The sequence below is a fragment of the Piliocolobus tephrosceles genome, chromosome 3 (assembly GCF_002776525.5).
Source record: "Piliocolobus tephrosceles isolate RC106 chromosome 3, ASM277652v3, whole genome shotgun sequence".
In the NCBI taxonomy this organism is placed as follows: Eukaryota; Metazoa; Chordata; class Mammalia; order Primates; family Cercopithecidae; genus Piliocolobus; species Piliocolobus tephrosceles.
In genome coordinates, this window is record NC_045436.1 from 101,743,890 (window position 1) to 101,764,561 (window position 20,672).

General features: G+C 41.8%; 2 protein-coding genes across 2 annotated transcripts in view; both read left to right on the forward strand.

Moving 5' to 3' along the window:
- Nucleotides 1-119: 119 nt before the first annotated feature.
- On the forward strand, nt 120-875 carry LOC111530864 (60S ribosomal protein L10-like). Its single transcript, XM_023198091.2, has one exon. It carries the CDS (start codon nt 161-163, stop codon nt 803-805), a length of 645 nt encoding a protein of 214 aa, XP_023053859.2. The 5' UTR covers nt 120-160; the 3' UTR covers nt 806-875.
- Nucleotides 876-15,830: 14,955 nt separating this feature from the next.
- The window catches only part of HSD17B11 (hydroxysteroid 17-beta dehydrogenase 11), a 57,116-nt gene continuing 52,274 nt past the window's right edge, over nt 15,831-20,672 (forward strand). The window contains exon 1 of the mRNA XM_023198080.2: nt 15,831-16,262. Within this exon, the coding sequence (XP_023053848.1) occupies nt 16,053-16,262 (210 nt within the window). The 5' untranslated portion in view covers nt 15,831-16,052. The remainder of the gene's footprint in view (nt 16,263-20,672) is intronic.

Genomic DNA, 20,672 nt, shown 5'->3' on the forward strand with positions numbered 1-20,672 from the left:
GCAAACTTTATTAAAAAACGTTTCTCTCGATAATAGATTAATACCGTATGATTGGGATACTTTAACAAAATCTGTTCTCACTTCATCTCAGTACTTGCAGTTTAAAACCTGGTGGGCTGCTCTTTCCCTTCCGCGCGCCACTGAAGATCCTGGTGTCTCCATGGGCCGCCGCCCCGCCCGTTGTTACCGGTATTGTAAGAACAAGCCGTACCCAAAGTCTCACTTCTGCCCAGGTGTCCCTGATGCCAAGATTCGCATCTTTGACCTGGGGCGGAAGAAGGCAAAAGTGGATGAGTTTCCACTCTGTGGCCACATGGTGTCAGATGAATATGAGCAGCTGTCCTCTGAAGCCCTGGAGGCTGCCCGAATTTGTGCCAATAAGTACATGGTAAAAAGTTGTGGCAAGGATGGCTTCCATATCCGCGTGCGGCTCCACCCCTTCCACGTCATCCGCATCAACAAGATGTTGTCCTGTGCTGGGGCTGACAGGCTCCAAACAGGCATGCGAGGTGCTTTTGGAAAGCCCCAGGGCACTGTGGCCAGGGTTCACATTGGCCAAGTTATCATGTCCATCCGCACCAAGCTGCAGAACAAGGAGCATGTGATTGAGGCCCTGCCCAGGGCCAAGTTCAAGTTTCCTGGCCGCCAGAAGATCCACATCTCAAAGAAGTGGGGCTTCACCAAGTTCAATGCTGATGAATTTGAAGACATGGTGGCTGAAAAGCGGCTCATCCCAGATGGCTGTGGGGTCAAGTACATCCCCAATCGTGGTCCTCTGGACAAATGGCGGGCCCTGCACTCATGAGGGCTTCCAATATGCTGCCCCCACTTAATACCAATAAATTCTACTTCCTGTCCAAAAAAAAAAAAAAAAACCTGGTGGGCTGATGAAGCTCAAACTCAGGCAAGGGAAAAGACACAAGCACAACCACGTGTGCCTGTTTCCTTTGAACAGTTAATGGGAGTCGGAGCAGATTGGGGTTGATTAGAAAATCAAGCAGTAATGGAGGATGTTGCCATTGTTCAGCTGCGCTCTGTGTACTTACAGGCACAGGAAAGGATAAATGTTACAGGGGGAAAATATCCTTGTTTCAGTTCTATCCAACAAGGACCTAAAGAATCATATATTGATTTTATTGGTTGGCTCCAAGAGGCTGTGTATAAAGCCATAACTAATAAAACAGCTCAAGATGTTGTAATACAGCTTCTTACATATGATAATGCTAATGCAGAGTGTCAAACTGCTATTAGACCCCTGAGAAAGAAGGCTCATTTAGCTGAACATATTAGGGCTTGTGATGGCATTGGAGGTAACTTACATAAGACTACTTTTTTAGCTCAGGCTATGGCTGGATTAAGAGTCAGAAAGAATATGCCCTGTTTCTTAGGCTCTTGCTTTAATTGTGGGCAACTGGGACACACAAAAAAGGAATGTAGAAAAGGAAATCAAAAGGCAAGAACTACCAACAAACAGAAAAGTCCTGGTGTATACCCCCATTGTGAAAAAGGCCATCACTAGGCAAGTCAGTGTCATTCTAAAATTAGCAAAGATGGACAACCTCTCTCAGAAAACAGGAAGAGGGGCCCACCTCGAGCCCCTCAACAAACCGAGACATACCCAGTACAGTCACTGCCCTTACAAATGTACAATTGTCCCCCGCCACAGCAGGCAGTGCTGTTACGGACCTCTGCAGCACAATTCCCATCTCCTTACTTCCTGGGGAGCCACCAAAACAGGTCCCCACAGGAGTTAGGGGACCCTTACCCACAGGAACAGTTGGTCTATTACTTGGAAAGTCTAGTCTAAATTTGAAAGGTGTCACTTGCATATAGGAATAATTGATTCTGATTATATCAGAGAAATTCAACTAGTTTCTCAATACTATGGTGTGCTTCCCCAGGAGAAAGAATTGCTCAGCTGTTGCTGTTGCCTTACATAAAATTAGGAAGCAGCACAATGAAGAGAACAGGAGGCTTTGGTAGAACTAACACAACAGGAAATGCTGTATATTGGGTTAATCAAGTGTCTGACAAAAGACCTATTTGCACAGTAACTGTTCAGGGAAGATATTTTGAAGGACTAGTAGATACTGGAGCTGATGTCTCTATTATTGCTATGAATCAATTGCCCTGGGCACTGGCCTAAGCAAAAGGCATCCATTGGTATTGTTGGAGTAGGAGCTGCCTCGAAAGTTTTTCAAAGTTCCTTGATTTTACCATGTCAAGGGCCAGATGGTCAGGAAGGGACAATTCAGCCTATATTACACCTATTCCTCTCAATTTATGGGGTAGAGACTTACTGCAATAATGGGAGGCTGAAATATCTGTTCCTATGGATAAATATAGTAGTAACAGTAGACAAATGATGATAAATATGGTATATTGCCCAGGAAAAGGACTAGGGAAAGATAAAAATGGCCAATCAGAATGTTTAGAATTAAAAGGACAAACAGATCGGACCAGATTGGGGTGTCATTTTTAGAAGTGGCCATTGTTGAGCCTCCAGCTCCCATTCCTCTTGTTTGGCTAACTGCCAAACCAGTTTGGGTGGAGCAGTGGCCGCTGAAACAGGAAAAACTGGAGGCCTTAAAAGAGCTGGTGCAGGAACAATTGCAAAAGGGTCCTATAGAACCTACTTTCTCCCCTTGGAATTCTCCTGTATTTGTCATTAAGAAAAAATCAGGGAAATGGAGAATGCTAACAGATTTAAGGACTGTTCATGCTGTAATTCAACCCATGGGTGCACTACAACCAGGGTTACCCTCCCCAACAATGATCCCAAAATACTGGCCTCTCATAGTGATAGATCTAAAGGATTGCTTTTTTTTTTTTTTTTTAAACCATTCCTTTAGCTGCCCAAGATTATGAAAAATTTGCTTTTACTATTCCCACCATAAATAATAAAGAACCAGCAGACAGATACCATTGGACAGTACTACCACAAGGCATGCTAAATAGCCCGACTATTTGCCAAACTTACGTCAGGAAAGCTATTAAGGCAGTTAGATAACAATTTAAAAAGTGTTATAGCATCCATTACATGGATGATATTTTGTGTGCAGCTGAAACTAGGGAAGAATTGATGTTGTGCTACAAACAGTTAGAAAGGGCTGTAAAGGTGGCAGGGTTGATTATAGCCCCCAGTAAAATCCAAACTTCTACTCCTTTTCAATATCTAGGAATGAAGGTAGAGTAAAATCCTATTAAGCCTCAAAAGATTCAAATTCAAAGAGATAATTTAGAAACCCTAAATGATTTCCAAAAATTTCTAGGTGACATTAATTGGATTCATCCAACTTTAGGCATTCCTACCTATGCTATGTCTCACCTCTTTTCTACCTTACAAGGTGATTCTAACCTTAACAAGAAACATTCCTTGTCCAAAGAGGCATTGGAGGAACTTCAATTAATTGAGGAAAAAAAATCAGCAAGCACACGTAGAACAGATTAATCCAATGCAACCATTACAGTTTTTAGTTTTTCCTACTAAGCATTTGCCTACAGGAGTTATAGTTCAACAGGATGATCTGGTTGAGTGGTTTTTCTGCCTCACAATACAACCAAAACATTCACTCTGTACCTGGATCAAATTGCTGTGCTAGTAGGACAAGCAAGGCTGCACACAACAAAGCTAATGGGATACGATCCAAATCAGATTATAGTTCCGTTAACTAAACAACAAATTCAACAAGCCTATATTAATTCCCAAGAATGGCAAGTTAATTTGGTAGGTTTTGTTGGCATTCTTGATAATCATTATCCTAAATCTAAGGTATCTCAGTTTCTAAAATTAACATCCTGGATATTGCCTTCTATTACTCAAAAAGCCCCTATTAAAGGGGCCCTTACTATTTTTACTGATGGATCTAGTAATGGGAAAGCCTCATTTGTGGGACCTCAACAAGTTTTGCAAACTGACTTTACTTCTGCTCAAAGGGCTGAACTTATGGCTGTGATAACAGTGTTAAAAAACTTTTAAACAGCCAGTAAACATTGTTTCTGATTCAGCCTACATAGTGCAAACCATACAAAATATTGAATGTGCCTTAATTCAAAATGTGACTGATGAACAACTTAATTCTTTATTTCATTCCTTACAGCAAGCACTACAACAAAGGCATTCACCTTTCTATATCACTCATATGAGTGTACATACTAACCTCCTTGGCCCTTTAAACTTAATCAAAGAGTGGATGCATTGGGGTCTGCAGCTTTTGCTAGTGCACAAACATTTCATTCTTTTACCCTTCTTAATGCTTCAGGCCTTAGGAAAAGATATGGTGCATCATGGAAAGAAGCTAAAGAAATTGTGCAACACTGTTCTGCCTGCCAAGTCCTGCATTTGCCACATCAAGGAAGAGGAGTTAACCCTAGGAGTTATCTCCAAATTCCATCTGGCAGACGGATGTAACACATATTCCCACTTTTGGAAAATTGTCCTTTGTTCATGTTTCAGTAGATTCCTATTCACATTTTGTCTGGGCCACATGTCAAACAGGGGAGGCTACAGCTCATATTAAAAGACATATTTTGTCTTGCTTTTCTGTTATGGAAATTCCAGAAAAAATAAAAACTGATAACGGCCCAGGATACTGTAGTAAAGCCATGGCTACATTCTTTCAACAATGGAATATTGCCCATACTATGGGTATTCCATATAACTCACAAGGATAGGCAATAGTGGAAAGAGCTAAACGTACTTTAAAAACTCACATACAAAAGCGGAAGGCAGGAGACCAGGAATATAAAATATCACATATGCAATTGCATCTAGCTTTATTATCATTAAATTTCACAAAAAGATCAACCCATAACTGCAGCGGAACAACTTCTGACAGGACAAAAGGAAAATAAAAAGGCTGGACAAGATATATGATGGAGGGATACACATACAAAGAACTGGGAAAAAGGAAAGATAATTACATGGGGAAGAGGATTTGCTTGTGTCTCTCCAGGTGACAGTCAGGTGCCTGTGTGGGTGCCCACCAAACATCTGAAGATCTATCATGAGCCACAGTATCTAGTGGACCCACCTGTACAGTGCGAATTGAAGGTCTGAAAAGCCTCGATTTGCTTTCCTTGTGCCTTCTGTTAGAAGGGGCCTGTTTCTCATTATCAGTGGCCTCCTGGCTACAGCCACAAAAGTTTTTGCTTCTGTTTCAGTAGATTTAATAATGTGGGGGTGAGGGTATGCTTGTGTTTTTGCAGGAGATTAATGAACCGTGTGGATGCCCTCAAGATGTGTATGACCATGGAACGGGAGACTGGAGGGACCCATGGATCCCAACTATGGACTGGGTTCCCCCAGTAGGAGCCATGAGCCAGTTGAATCTGAATGTGAAGATGGAATGAAGACTGACCAGAGTCATGATGCTTAATGAACCAGTGCTTTCTGACTCAGCTCCTCCCTACCCTGAATACAAGAGACCCTAATAGTTAGGCAGGAATATCATTGCCCCTATTCAGCATGAAGAAGTTACAGAAGACTAACCTTCATCTTTCCGCAACCCCTAGGATTAAGGGTCCTCTTGTGAAAGGGAAAGGGGAGATATGTGGGATGCATTCAAACCACAGAGTCTCCAGTTTGAATAAGAGCTAAGAAAAATGAAGCTGGACCACCAACCGGCAATTAAGGGCTGCACAGCCTGCAATTGCCTTGCTCAATTAAAAGAGGCCACCTTTTATGCTAGTAATAATGATAACTAGTAATAATGATGGTAATAATGATACCTTCTCTTTTACAAAAAGGAGAAGCGGGGCATTTTGGGGAAAAAAACTGAGGCAGGGCTTGCATGTCTGACATGATGTCCTCTGGAATGTGTCTAGACTTGCTGGCTCCTTGCTTCTAGCCCTCCTAGGCTTCTAGATCGATTGTATTCCCATTGTCTCAAGTAGCAGAAGATGTTCCATATCAATATTAAACCATAACAGCTGTAGATCATGTGCCTGCCCTTTTGACCCCCACATTCTCATGACCTGTTTCTTTGTTGGATTCCCAATAAATAGCCTGGGGTCCCAGAGGTCGGGGCCTTCACAACCTCCACAATCATGATGGCCCCCTCATCCCACTTTCCTTTTCAAACTGTCTTTTTCTCAACCCTTTGACTCTGCCAGACTTCATCACCCCGTGACCAGGTGTTGGGTCTGATCACCCCAACACTACTGTGGCTGAATACTTCAAAATTATTAACTTTCATAGCTATTTGATTGTCTTTTCTTTGATTCAATTGATAGAGTGTTATCACCTTTAACATGCAGGGTACAACTTAGGCTTAATATTCCTAGTCAATAAAAATAGACTATGTTTTAAAGAATCTAGGCCAGGCGCAGTGGCTCACGCCTGTAATCCCAGCACTTTGGGAGGCCAAGGCAGGCAGTTCATGAGGTCAGGAGATTGAGACCATCCTGGCTAAACACAGTGAAACCCCATCTCTACTAAAAATACAAAAGAAAATTATCCGGTCTTTGTGGCGGGCCCCTGCAGTCCCAACTACTCAGGAGGCTGAGGCAGGAGAACGGCGTGAACCTGGGAGGCAGAGCTTGCAGTGAGCCAAGAGTGCGCCACTGCACTCCAGTCTGGGAAGCAGAGTGAGACTCTGTCTCAAAAACAAAAACATAAAAAAGAATCTAGAGGCCAGGCGTGGTAGCTCATACCTGTAATCCCAGCACTTCAGAAGGCCACGGCAGGTGGATCACCTGAGGTCAGGAGTGGGAGACTAGCCTGGCCAAAATTGCAAAACCCCATCTCTACTAAAAATTTCAAAACTTAGCCAGGCGTGGTGGTGTGCACCTGTGGTCCCAGCTACTTGGGAGGCTGAGGCAGGAGAATCGCTTGAACCCAGGAGGCAGAGGTTGCAGTGAGCTGAGATCATGCCACTGTACTTCAGCCTGAGCAATAGAGCAAGACTCCCTTAAAAAAAAAAATCTAGGGAATAAAAGTTCAATTACCCTCGAAAATACTACTCAAATGGTATTCACTGCCCCATTATTGAGAAATATATTTCAATATCTTTCCTTAATAATTTACAAAAGAATTATATGAAAAAGCTGAAGACTAAAGGAAAAGCATGATCCTGTAATACCCTCCACAGTAGGTGTGATTACAAAATAAGGGGATGAATTTTGAACAAACTTATCAGAAAGTATATGCTGCTTTCAAACAGTTTCCCAGGGGGGAGGTGCACTTTATCAGTAATGTTGCTCATACCACAAATGAGGACACTTCTGAGACCCAGTAAGGCTTGGATAAGTGATTCTCAAATGGGGGTTAAAATGAACCACAGGTAAAACGGAGCCCTCCCTAGGGAGAGATAACCAGGACCTCCAACCCAATGTATAATTTGAAACAAAAGCATATTAAAGATTAATATTCTTAATTATTATTAATATTAATGTCGCAGGATCATTGAGTGTCACTTTTCCAACAAACCTCTATGGTCAGTGGTGCCTTTCACCAAGTTTTGCTCAGGCCCACTGGGCTTGGTAGGCTACACTCAGCTCACACTACCAGCTTGGACCTCATGCCTTCCAAGGGCCAGCCAGGCACGGAGTGGTGAAGGGTGTGTGACTGAGTGAGTGTGGGGTCCAGCTACTGTGCACAGCCAGACACGCTGGCTACAGTGGGGCAGGCAGCTCCAGGTGCCAGCACAGGCACTAGCATCCTGTGAAACTGTGACCAAACCAGGAGTACTGTAAGCAGCTTCCACAGCTGGCAGTGGGGAATGCGGTGGCACCCAGAAGCTTCGAGATGCCAGAAACCACAGAGCCCCAAAGAAGGAGTCACAGCCCTGGCTCAGGGAGCTCCTAAGTCTGGGATCTCTGAAGGGTCACAGCTCTTCTCTCCGTCTCTCTTCCCTCCTTCTCATCGCCTACAATACAGTGAGCAAGGGATGTGTTTCAGCCCGGCAATTTGGCAGGTCCTAAGTTCTTGTCCCACGTCCAGGAAGAAGGAGGCATGTAGGCAAGCAGAGGGTGAGCAAGGTGAAGAGGTGCTTTATTGAGTGACAGAACAGCTCAGAGGAGACCCACAGTGGGTAGCTCCTCTCCACAGGCAACAGGCAGATTTATCCCAACATCTGTTCAGCTCTTAGCAGAGAAGAAACCCACAGTGGGTAGCTCCTCTCAGCAGGCAGGTTGTCCCAACATCTGCCCAAATCTGGCTGAGTCCAGGGTTTCTATGGGCTTCAGAGGGGAGGAGGTATGTGCTAATTGGTCCATGGATGGCCATGGGTGGGTCCATATAAAGCACCATAAGTTCTCACTCTGGTCCACAGAACTGGCAACATGGCCCCCAGGCCTCAGACCATCTGTGGCCTGAAGGTAGGGTTTCACCAGCGACCCGCCCCTTCCACCCTGGAGCCTATCTGCCTCCTGCCAACATTAACCTGCTCTCCACAGTGGCCACAGTGCCCAGGTCGTTCATGCCGAGGGGTACCTACAGGTTAGCATCAAGCTGCCTTCAGCACCTGCTCCACCTGCCTCCCATGCTCATCAGCACCCAAAGTCTGGAGGGGACCAAGGAGGCAGGGGGCTGGCCTGTCAGCACTGCCCCCAAGCATGCACACATCTGGGCGGGCTGTGATAGCACCGGGGCTGGGCCTCAACTTTGCTCCAAAATCAGAACAGGTGCCCGTAGTGGGGAGAGACCAGGCAGCAGGAGCATGCACTTCTGAGTCTGCTGAAGCATGGGGGCTTCCTGGGCCCCTGAGAGTGCAGAGATGCCCGGGTCCCCAGCTGCAGCTGGGCCGCTGCAGTTACGGGGGCTCCTGCCTGCTCCTGGCCCCCAAGAGAACAGGGATGCACAGCTCCAGAGCCGTGGTTGGGCAGCCACAGCTGCACTCGGAAGCACAAGACTCTAGCCCTAGCGACTCAGAAAGGGGATGGGGCTTCTGCCTGTTTCAGCTGCTGCCAGCTCCATGAAGCACACAGCCCCAGTCATGCCTCCCTCGCTGTAGCCAGTGTGATGGCAGTGGCTACTCCAGACAGGCCCCCACTGCCATTAATATCCAAATACATATTTAAACTAATTAGAATTAATTTTGTTTATTCATTTTTAATAATATTAAAGGAAAGCATGAAATTTTTTTAAAAAGTTTAATCAAAATGGCCATGTGTTAAATCTGCTAAATAGTTATTCCCAACCTGTAATATTAAAACTCAGTTTTTCTCCAATGGTGTATGCTAATAAACATAATTTAGTAATATATCATAAATATTATTTAGGCTAATTTCAATGAAATAATTTAGTATTATAAATCAGATTGCTAGGCAGGCATGGTGGCTTATGTCTGTAATCCCAGCACTTTGGGGGGCCGAGGTGGGCAGATCACTTGAGGTCAGGAATTTGAGACCAGCTTGGCCAACATGGTGAAACCCCATAAATACAAAAATTAGGTGGGCATGTTAGCTCCCACCTGTAATCCCAGTTACTCCAGAGGCTGAGGCAAGAGAATCCCTCAAACCTGGAAGGAGGAGGTTGCAGTGAGCTGCGATCACACCACTGTACTCCAGTCTGGGCAACAGAGTGAGACTACATCTCAAAAAATAATAATAAAATAAGAAGTAAAATAAATTAGATTGCTTACACAAAGGTATGTAACACTTTATTTTTTATTTTTTATTTTTTAGAGTTTCACTCTTTTCACTCAGGCTGGAGTGCTGTGTCGCAGTCTCAGCTCACTGCAAACTCCACCTCCTGGGTTCAAGTGATTCTCCTGCCTCAGCCTCCCAAGTAGCTGGGATTACAGGCGCCTGCCACCACTCCCAGCTAATTTTGTATTTTTAGTACAGATGGAGTTTCACCAGGTTGGCCAGGCTGGTCTCAAACTCCTGACCTCAGGTGATCCGACCGCCTTGGCCTCCTAAAGTGCTGGGATTACAGGCATGAGCCATTGTGCCTAGCCAACACGTTTTTTAAACACGTTGAGATGGATAATACTAAAATTGTGGTTGCTGATTGGAGTGATACGCGATAAATCTGTAGTTATTTATTGGATAATCTCATCATTAGAGCTCTGAGCATATTACTACTTGAAATAAATAAAAGAAAGTTCTTTATCACAGGTTTTAATTTTTTCTTAAAGTGGTATCATAGTTATTAATTTTCTAGGAAGTTATCATTGAAACATATGACATGTAATTTGGAAAAGTTATATCCAAACCCATATTTCAAGAACTTTCTCATCATATCTTCGATTCAAAATAAAGATCCAATGAAAAGACTTCTTCTCTGTGTGGCTCTTCCTGAATACTTGGGCAGCTTCCACAGCTATGGACACCAAAGCAAAAAGTGGGCAATAGCCAGGTCATTTTACATGTTGGATTGATGTGATTTAATAGAGTGTGGAGAGACTCGGGTGGGAGCAGAGGAGTCCTAAAGAAAACTGCCCATTATCCTAAATATTTATTGGATATTTATCTATTGATCATCTCTGTGGTTTTCTATTTGTTGGTTGGTTGGCTGGTTTTATGTTTGTTTTTTGAGGTTTTTTTTCTGTTTTCTCCCGATTCTAAGGTCTACTGACAAAAGGAGTGTTCGGCTGAAAGAGGCCAACTAATATCCATTTAAGCTGGCTCTTCTCTCTAGTCTTTACAAATCCAAGGACATCTTAGAGGCCAAAAAAAAGGGAGAAGGGAGGGACATTTCAAGAGTATAACCTCAGAGTCAGAGAGACCTAGATTCCCATATTATGAACCATAGAACATTCGACAAATTACAGGCATACCTTGTTTTACAGCACTTGATTTTATTGCATTTCACAGATATTGTGCTTTTTACAAATTGAAGCTTTATGGTAACCCTTCATTGAGCAAGTCCATCCACACAATTTTCCTAAAGCTCACTTCATGTCTCTGTGTCATATTTTGGTAATTCTCACAATATTTCAAACCTTTTCGTTATTATTATATCTGTTAAGACGATCTGTGATCAGTGATCTTTGAAGTTACTATTGTAATTGTTTTAGGACACCAAAAACCGCATATCTGAATAAAACAGCAAACTGAATCAATAAGCATCATGTGTCTGACTGCTCTACCAACAGGCTGTCTCCCTACAACCCTCTCACCCACTCCCCATAATCAGGCCTCCTGTTTCCTGAAACCCAGCAATATTCAAGTTAGGCCAATTAATAACCCTACAGTGGTCTGAGTGTTCAAGTGAAAAGAAGACTCAAATGTGTTTCACGTTAAATCAAAAGCTAGAAATGATCAAACTTAAGGCATGTTGAAAGCCAACATAGGCTGAAAGCTAGGCCTCTTGCATGTACAGTTAGCCTAGTTGTGAATGCAAAGGAAACATTACTGAAAGAAATTAAAAGTTCTATGCCAATGAACACACAAATGATAAGAAAGTGAAACAGCCTTATTGTTGATATGAAGAAAATTTTAGTCTGGATAAATCTAACCAGCCACAATATTCCCTTCAACCAAAGCCTAATCCAACTGTCTTTAATTCTATGAAGGCTGAGAGAGGTGAGGAAGCTGCAGAAGAAAAGTTTGAAGCTAGTGGAAATTGGTTCCTGAGGTTTAAGGAAAGAAGTCATCTCCATCAGATAAACAAGTGCAAGATAAATTGGTTTCTTGAGATGGAATCTACTTCTAGTGAAGATGCCGGGAAGATATTTAAATGAAAACAAGGATTTAGAATATTCCGTAAACTTAGTTTATAAAACAGCAGTAGGCTTTGAGAGCATTGACTCCGATTTTGAAAGTACTACTTTGAATTTATAGATTCATTATTGAAAAAAAAAATGTGTCATTGCACACAAGCTAATGGCTAAATTTCTCCAGCTCTAAAATTCAGATTTTGGAGTCAAACTGTGAAGTCTTCTATCTCAGGATGACAAGAAAACTATGGGAAATACCACTGTTAGCAGGTGTGGCAATCATTTCTGTATATTTTTCCTCAGTATTCTTTAGAGTGAAAGTGAGCATTCTTCACTGGCCTGTGTAATTGCTAAGTGTGACGGTCTTTCATTCCTAATCTGCTGGGATACAACAGAGTCAGCCTTACAAATACAGGCCTCCTACTGATGACTGATTCACATATAGTAATGGCTGTCATTCACTAAGTATGTTTGTATGCAAGATGTGCTTTTATATATCTCATTTACTTTTGTGCTTTTTACTCCTATGAATGACTCTGTGCTTTATATATATATATCATTTACTCTTCAGAGCAACCAAGCTGCTATTACACCCATTTTACAGATGAGGTAACTGAGACCTCAGGAGAGGTTAAGTAATTAACCAAATACCACATAGCTCATTAAAAGCTTGGTAGGAATTCAAACGCCTAATTTTTTTTTTTTTTTTTTACTATTATACTTTAAGTTCTAGGGTACATGTGCACAACGTGCAGGTTTGTTACATATGTATATATGTGCCATGTTGGTGTGCTGCACCCATTAACTCGTCATTTACATTAGGTATATCTCCTAATGCTAACCCTCTCCCTACCCCCTCCCCACAATAGGACCCGGTGTGTGATGTTCCCCTTCCTGTGTCCAAGTGACCTCATTGTTCAATTCCCACCTGTGAGTGAGAACATGTCAAACGCCTTCTTTTAGCAGCTGCAATCTATTGCCTGCTAATTAGGTATTTACCTAATTGTATGAAAGGGAAGTGTTATTAATGTTGTGATTCAAAGTCAGGAGTTTTGATCTTTTTGAATTTATCTAATGGTTCAGAACTGAGAAGCTTTTCTTTTTTGCCCTACGGAAGAAGAAGAAGGCAAATTGCTCTGGCTGGGACTCCCAGTTAAAAAAAAAAAAAAAAAAAAAAAAGGCTGGTGATGACAGCCTAGGTTTAAATTCAACTCTACATTTACACTATGACCTCAAGTGGTTTGCTTAATTTCTCTTAATTCTTTATTTCTTCATTCATATAATACAGATTTCTATTGAACCTACTGCTTAAAGTTATTGAGAAGATAAAATGAAATGTGTTATTGAAGCACTTAGCGTATGCCTGGACATAGCAAGTGTTCAAGACATTGATGAAAGACCCCTATTCTTCTGGTTCAAGTTAGTGTTTTTGAACACTAGAAAAGAAAGAAAGAAAGACCCCTTTATCCTCATCTTTTTTTTTTAAATACTGTTTCAACTTCTGGGAAGGCAGCATGAAATTAAGATGTCCCACACAGGTTGGGTGCGGTGGCTCACACCTGTAATCCCAGCACTTTGGGAGGCCAAGGCCGGTAGATCAGTTGAGCCCATGAGTTAGACCAGCCTCTACCAGGGTAGGGAGACCCTGCCTCTACCAAAAATACAAAAATTAGCTAGTCTCATAATCCAGTCTCAAAATAAATAGATAAAAAAAATTTTAAAAAACAGATGTCCCAAGTACAAAATATTTTAAACCCTGCCAATGAAAGATGTTTTTTAAAATCACAAATACATAAAATCACATAACCATCAGATTAGAAGCTAATCTGTGTTCTGTGAACAATTTTCATTGTAAACATCTAGTGTGCTGTTCACAAAATCATTCACGTTACAACCATCACTCACAAGACCATTCACATCACTCACATTCTATTAGTGTTAATTAAAATTTACATAGAGTTGAATAGTTGATAAAGCAATGTGCTTTCTATTAACTCGTTTGAACTTCACAAGAATCCTGTAGGCTAAGTATTAGTTATCTCAATTTTACAAATTAAGAAACATGTTCAGAGAGATGAAGTCACACACACATAAGGGATTCAGGTATGACTGCTTCCAAACGCTGTGTTGTTTCCCTTAACCAATGAAACCTTTATCAATTGTAGGTTAAAACTACCGAGCTTTTTTTTTTTATTATTAATAGAATGGAATGAGAAATAGCATAGCCAGGCTGCGTGCGATGGCTCACACCTGTAATCCCAGCACTTCTGGAGACCGAGGCAGGTGGAACACGAGATCAAGAGATTGAGACCATCCTGGCCAACATGGTGAAACCCCGTCTTTACTAACAATACAAAAATTAGCTGGTGTGGTGGCACATGCCTGTAGTCCCAGCTACTCAGGAGGCTGAGGCAGGAGAATCACTGGAACCTGGGAGGTGGCAGTTGCAGTGAGCCAAGATTTCGCCACTGCACTCCAGCCTGGAGACAGAGTGAGACTCCTTCTCAAAAAAAAAAAAAAAAAAAAAGAAAAAAGAAAGAAAAAGAAATAGCATAGCCAGAGCCTCAATACTCAATATATGAAAGTCAACATAATTGAAACACTTCTTATACTAGATCACCACGTAAGGTGTGTAATTTATTCCTGTAGGTGTTGAACAAAAAAAAATTGATAAACACTGACCATATGTGTAGACCCAGTTACACTTTTACTCGCTGTATAGACTTTAAAGTTGATCTAACAGATTTATTCATTTATAGTATAGGGGTATAAATATATCTTTACTCTACTTCTCTTCTCTATTTCCTAGGAGGCTTTTCAAAATTAAATGAAATAATACATGTGGAAAAACACTTGGTAAACTTTCTATACAAGTGTTTCGTAAATTTGGATTTGGAGGCTATCCAAAACACGTTGTAGATGATATTCTGAATTCAAAGAATTCCACAATGGAGTTCACATTTGTGAGGCTGCCACTATCCCTTCATCCCCTATAACAACGTATGGCTGCTTAAGTAAGAGAGACCATTGAGTACGAACTATTTGTGAACTTCGATTTTTTTTGTGATCTTTCTGGCTCTTAAATATGAAAGTTGACCATTGTCACACAACGAAGTCTCTTCCCAAGCACTGGAGTGTCTTGCGCAAAACCCAAATTCAATGTCTGTGAAAAATGAATTGGAAAAAATTGCATTCAATACCATTATTAAGCTCTTACTGCACACAAGCCCTAGTTAGGTCTTTTCTTCCCTTAATCAATCTCCAGAATTTTTTCAAGTCACCAGTTAACATATACTGAATACCCATTTATATAGGCTACAAAACGAAATGTTACATAGGTAATCTTTAGGCTAAATGATTTGCTATTTATTTATTTATTCACTTGAAGAAAGATAAAATTCCTAAAGTACAATATATATTTTTTCTTTTTAAACTCTAATAGGTCAAGTGAAAAGTGATTATTCAAATATATTCTTCTTTCTTGTGGAAACAATCCCTTTAATACGGTAACAATTTTTCCTGGCGCTTGATTATAGCTGTCCTTGAACAGACAAAATTTCCTGTCTTCAGAAATCGTGCTTATTTCAAACTAAAATGTGATGTAGCGTAATTTTTCAGCTGGAAGCAGAACGCTTGGTCTTTTCAAGATCCTTTAAGATAGGAATCTACATTTTCATCCTCTATCTAGTTTTCGTTTTTTAAGACAAAGTCTGGCCTTTTCACTCAGGTTGGCTGCAGCGGCGCGGTCTTCGCTCACTGTAGCCTGGACCTCCTGGGCTCAAGCTTTTCTCGTGCCTCAGTCTCGAGTAGCTGGAACTACATGCACGCGTCACTACTCCTGGCTAATTACCAAAAAAATTTAAAAAAATTAAGAGACCAGGGGTCTCCCTATGTTGTTCAAGCTGATCTCGAACTCCTGGGGTCAAGTGATTCTCCCTCCAGGGCTTCGCAAAGTGCCAGGATTACAGGCGAGAGCCGCCACGCCCAGCGGCACCCCTATCTAGTGATAAGCAACCTTCAACTTTGAAAGAAGCATCTGGCTTGCGGATACTGTCGGTTATCCTTGGAATTTACCCAGTTTAGGAAAACAAGTGAGCAGCTAACCCTCCACGGCCGGCTCACGACACCGGGAGAAAGTGGGTAAAAGATAGTCGCGGCCACACATCGCTTGGGGGCTGCGCGAAGCAGAACTAGGAAGCTTTGCTCCGGTCTGGACTTCGTCCCTCCCAGATCTCTGAGCTAGCAAGCACTGCAGCCCGAGCCAATTGCGAAAGACCAACAAAGCCCAGCCCAGCGGAAGGAACGGTTTCGGAGTTGTTTTTCTTTGATAGGGGAGCTCTTCCTTGATCTCGCCCCTACTCTTTCTGGTGTTAGATCGAGCAACCCTCTAAAAGCAGTTTAGAGTGATTGGAAAAGACACACCAAACGCTCCCAGCAACAAAAAGGATGAAATTCCTTCTGGACCTCCTCCTGCTTCTCCCCTTACTCATCGTCTGCTGCCTAGAGTCCTTCGTGAAGCTTTTTATTCCTAAGAGGAGAAAATCAGTCGCCGGCGAAATCGTGCTGATTACAGGAGCTGGGCATGGAATTGGGAGACTGACTGCCTATGAATTTGCTAAACTTAAAGGCAAGCTGGTTCTCTGGGATATAAATAAGGTAACGGTGCTTACTATGTTTTACTTTCTGGTTCCTTTAATCTGTGGACATGTCTGCATTTTGCTGGCAACCACCCTTTACCGCATCTCTGTAAAGCAGGGAGGAAAAAAAAATTAGTATTGCCATTTTGCAGATGGGAGGGCATGAATTAATATGTTGTATGATCACATGATAAACAGACCTAGAGGTTATAGGAGTCCCAGTTACTGCCCCGTTGTAAACTGATCCCCATTTTTGCCCTAAGGATAACTCATAATTTTCTCCTGACCTGATTTCATTCATCCCTCTATTTTAAACATAGGGGAAAAGTAATCGTTTTAGCTATATATTAAAAGAGTAAGAAGCTTGTACCTATTAAGAGAAAGTCCTAGCCTACTTGCTGTTAATGAGATAAGTGGTTTAAAAGATTATACTCAACAGAAAGCAATGCTAATTGCCATAGTTATTGCCAAGAGTAATATTCTGGGAGGCTGAGGTGGGAGGTTGCTTGAGCCTGGGAGGTGGAGGCTGCAGTGTAAACACCCCATTGCACTCCAGCCTGGGTGACAGTGAGACCCTGTCTCAAGTTTTTTTAAAAAGCATTTTTTATTGGCTCACACCTCTAATCCCAGCACTTTGGGAAGCCTGAGGAGGGCGCATCACGAGGTCAGGAGATCGAGACCATCCTGGCTAACACAGTGAAACCCTGTCTCTACTAAATATACAAAAAATTAGCCTGGCATGGTGACAGGTGCCTGTAGTCCCAGCTACTCGGGAGGCCGAGGCGGGAGAATGGTGTGATCCTGGGAAGCAGAGTTTGCAGTGAGCCGAGATCGGGCCACTGCACTCCAGCCTGGGGGACAGAGTGAGACTCCGTCTCAAAAAAAAGCATTTTTTTTTTTATCACGTTTGACCTGTGATACTGAAGGAGTGGCGGGAAAGCATCTTTTAGTAAAAATAATAAATAGAAAAAAAACTTTCAATGTATTTTTTTATCCAGGACAAGTTTAGGTGTAGCTTAGGGAAGAGGACCTAGACTCTAACCTTTTATTTGACCTTTGGTAGATGAACAAAGGGGTTTCTATAAGATACCTGATGGCCTGAAACATTATCCATTACACACTAGTTGACATGCAATGCTGTAAATAATAATTCAAAGGATGTGAAGTTAAATGAGAGTTAACCCAGTGAGTGGCTGATTAAGACAGCAATCAACAAATAACTGTCCACTGCTTAGACATTAGGGACAGAGTGACAAACAGAAAATAAGGTTCCATGACCTCAGTCTAGTAGGGAAAATGGACATTAAGTAATTACAAGTGCAGGCTGGACGGGGTGGCTCACACTTTTAATACCAGCACTTTTGGAGGCTGAGGTGGGCAGATCACCTGAGGTCATGAGTTCGAGACCAGCCTGGCTGACATGGTGAAACCCCATTTCTACTAAAAATACAAAAAGTTAGTTGAGCATGGTGGCATGCGCTTGTAATCCCAGCTACTCAGGAGGCTGAGGCAGAATTGCTTGAATTTGGGAGGAGGAGGTTGCAGTGAGCCAAGATTGAGCCATTGTGCTCCAGCTTGGGCAACAAGAGTGAAACTGCGTCTCAAAAATAAATAAATAAATAAAATAAAATAAATAAATAAAAAATAGTAATTACAAGTGCAATGAAAAATACAACCTAGGCCCAGCCTGGACCAGCATGGTCAAGATCTGGCATGGTGATATAGTCAGACACATCTGAGTTCTCACTTTTTAGTTGGGTAACTTACTCAACTTTTCCACAGCTTTAGTTCCTTTTCTGCAAAATGGATAAAATAACAATACCTACCTCAGAAGGCTGGGAGTGTGATAAGAGATAATGCACACAAAGCATTTAGCACAGTGGCTGGTAAAAGGTAAACACTGGAGTGTTAGTTCTTACTATTCCTTGACAAAGTAGTGGTTTAAGCTAAAATTTAAATATATGTAAGAGTTAGTTAGGTTAATGACTTCCAATGTCCAGTGCTGGTTTGTACAGAATTTTCTCTGATCTTCAGTGACATGTATTTATCCAACAAATGTTTATTGAGCATCTATTATCTGTTAGGCACTGTTCTAATGCAGAACTGAGGATATAGCACTGAGGAAGACATGAGCCTCATGAGCTAGGGGCAGTATGCCACACTGTATAATAAAATGTTTATTGTTAGATGGTATTAAGCATAAAGAAAAAAATAAAAGGTGAAAGCAGATTAAAGACTGTATATGGTGGGGAGGGTAGGAGGGGAGTGTTAACTTTACAGAGGTGGCCAGAAAGGCCCCACTGAAGTGGAGATAATTGAGTCAAGATCAGAAGAAGCTGAGAGCACAGTGAGTCCTGCAGGGAAGGATCAGCAAATACAAAGCCTGGCATAGACTGAGGGAAGGGAGAGAAGCACAAGAAAGGTCTAGATCAACTCTGTGCAACACAATGGTAGGTAGTAACCCCTAACTTCTTGTGGCTCTTGAGCCTTTGAAAATGTGACCAGTCTGAATTGAGATGGACTGTGGGTGGAAATACACACTGGATTTTACAGACTTAGTATGAAGAAAAGAATGTAGAATTTTGTGTTAAGAATTTTTATATAGATTACATGTTGAAATAATTACTTAGATATATTGGATTAAATAAAATATGCCACTAGATTTTTTTTTTTGATGTGACTACTGGAAAGATTGAAATTATGTACATGGCTTGCATTATATTATATTTCTATGAGACAGTACTGGTCTAGAGATTTAGGGGGCTGGAGTTGCAGATGATAAAATTTCCTGTACTTTGGCTTTTTACTCTGGGGAGTCATTGAAGGGTTTTGAGGGTAATTCCTATTGAAGAGGATCCTCCGGCTGCTGGGCTTAGAAGAGATGTAAGAGGAGAAAAGATGGAAGGAGCAAGTAAAGTAAGAGACTACTGTGATAATCCAGGCATGAGATGACATTATGGGGACTGTTGGACCAGGTTGGGAGCAGCAGAAATTGGGAGTAATGGTCAGAAAAATTGAGGACAATGTAGTGAGTTTTTATGAGGTTAAATTAGTTTAATTTAAATAATCTATCTTTTATTTTGAGATTATATCCTTCCTACTTTTTTGTGGGTAAAATATATATTTGTTAATGAAATTACAATGATAACATATGAGGGTCATTTTGTTAGTTTTGAGGGTCCTTATTTGGCCAAAAGTTTGGCAATCTTAGTTCAGTATACATACCCCACTCTATTTTTCTTGCTGTTTTATAGATTTGAAATTATAGAAGTCTAAGAACCACTAAACCTGATTGGGGAAGGACAGGGTGGGAGTTTGGAGCAGTCCAGGTAGCAGAAACTGGAGATGTGAAGCTCTTGGGCTGGTGAATACCTGGAGAGTGAGGAAGAAAGTGGAGTGGTGTTTGATTGTTATGAGATCTAGCTAGAAGGGCAGGGAGGGGTCAAACGGAGCGCCCTTTCACCTAGAGTACAAAGACAATCCCTTAGATTTGTCCATGTAATGAGGATAGTTATGTCCACGTGTACCTAATGTTAATTTAGGGAAGAATTAATGGTGGTGTCAGCTTTGTTGTTCCACTGAGACTGATACTGGGAATTATTCATTCTGCTTTATGATAATCTATCACTTCTTGACTATTCTCATTCCCATGCCTGGTTAGAATAGTTTGTAGCCAGGCATGGTGGCATGCTCCAGTAGCCCCAGCTACTCAGGAGGCTGAAGCAGCAGGATTGCTCGAGGCCAGGAGTTCTGGACTGTGGTGCGCTCTGCATGTCCACATAAGTTCACAATCAGTATGGTAACCTCCTGGCAGTGGGCATGAAGGAGACCAAGTTGTCTAAGGAGGGGTGAACCCGCCCAGGTTGGAAATGGAACAGGTCAGAGCTCCGGTGCTGTTCAGTAGTGGGATGAGGCCTGTGAATAGCCACTGCACTCAACCTGGGCAACAGGGAGACCCTTTCTCCTAAAATACTAGTTTGGAAAGAAAAATTTACTGTAAGTGGTATGCATATAGTGTATGCTCAAAGACTACTTATTGAATGAAAAACTGAATTAATGAATAACTGAAAAATTAATGGGAGGAATTTAAAAATTTTTAGTAATCAAGATAATGGGTGTCTTAGTTGTAGCAATAGACAAACATATTTGAAAAACCAAGGGAAATCTTGAAGAGTTATGAGCAATTGTACTGTGCTGCAAAACATTTTAAAGGAAGAATTCATTTTTTCCTGAAGATCTGCTTGTTTTTTATTTCTTACCAACTATCTACAGGGCATTGTCCAGAATTTTTTCTGGAGGAATTCAGAACTTAAATTTGTTGCACTGGCAAGGCACAGTGGCTCACACCTGTAATCCCAGCACTTTGGGAGGCCGAGATGGGTGGATCACTTGAGGCCAGGAGTTCAAGACCAGCCTGGGCAACATGGTA

Coding starts and splice junctions, on each gene's coding strand:
- LOC111530864 (XM_023198091.2), top strand. CDS start 161: ATGGGCCGCCGCCCCGCCCGTTGTTACCGGTATTGTAAGAACAAGCCG.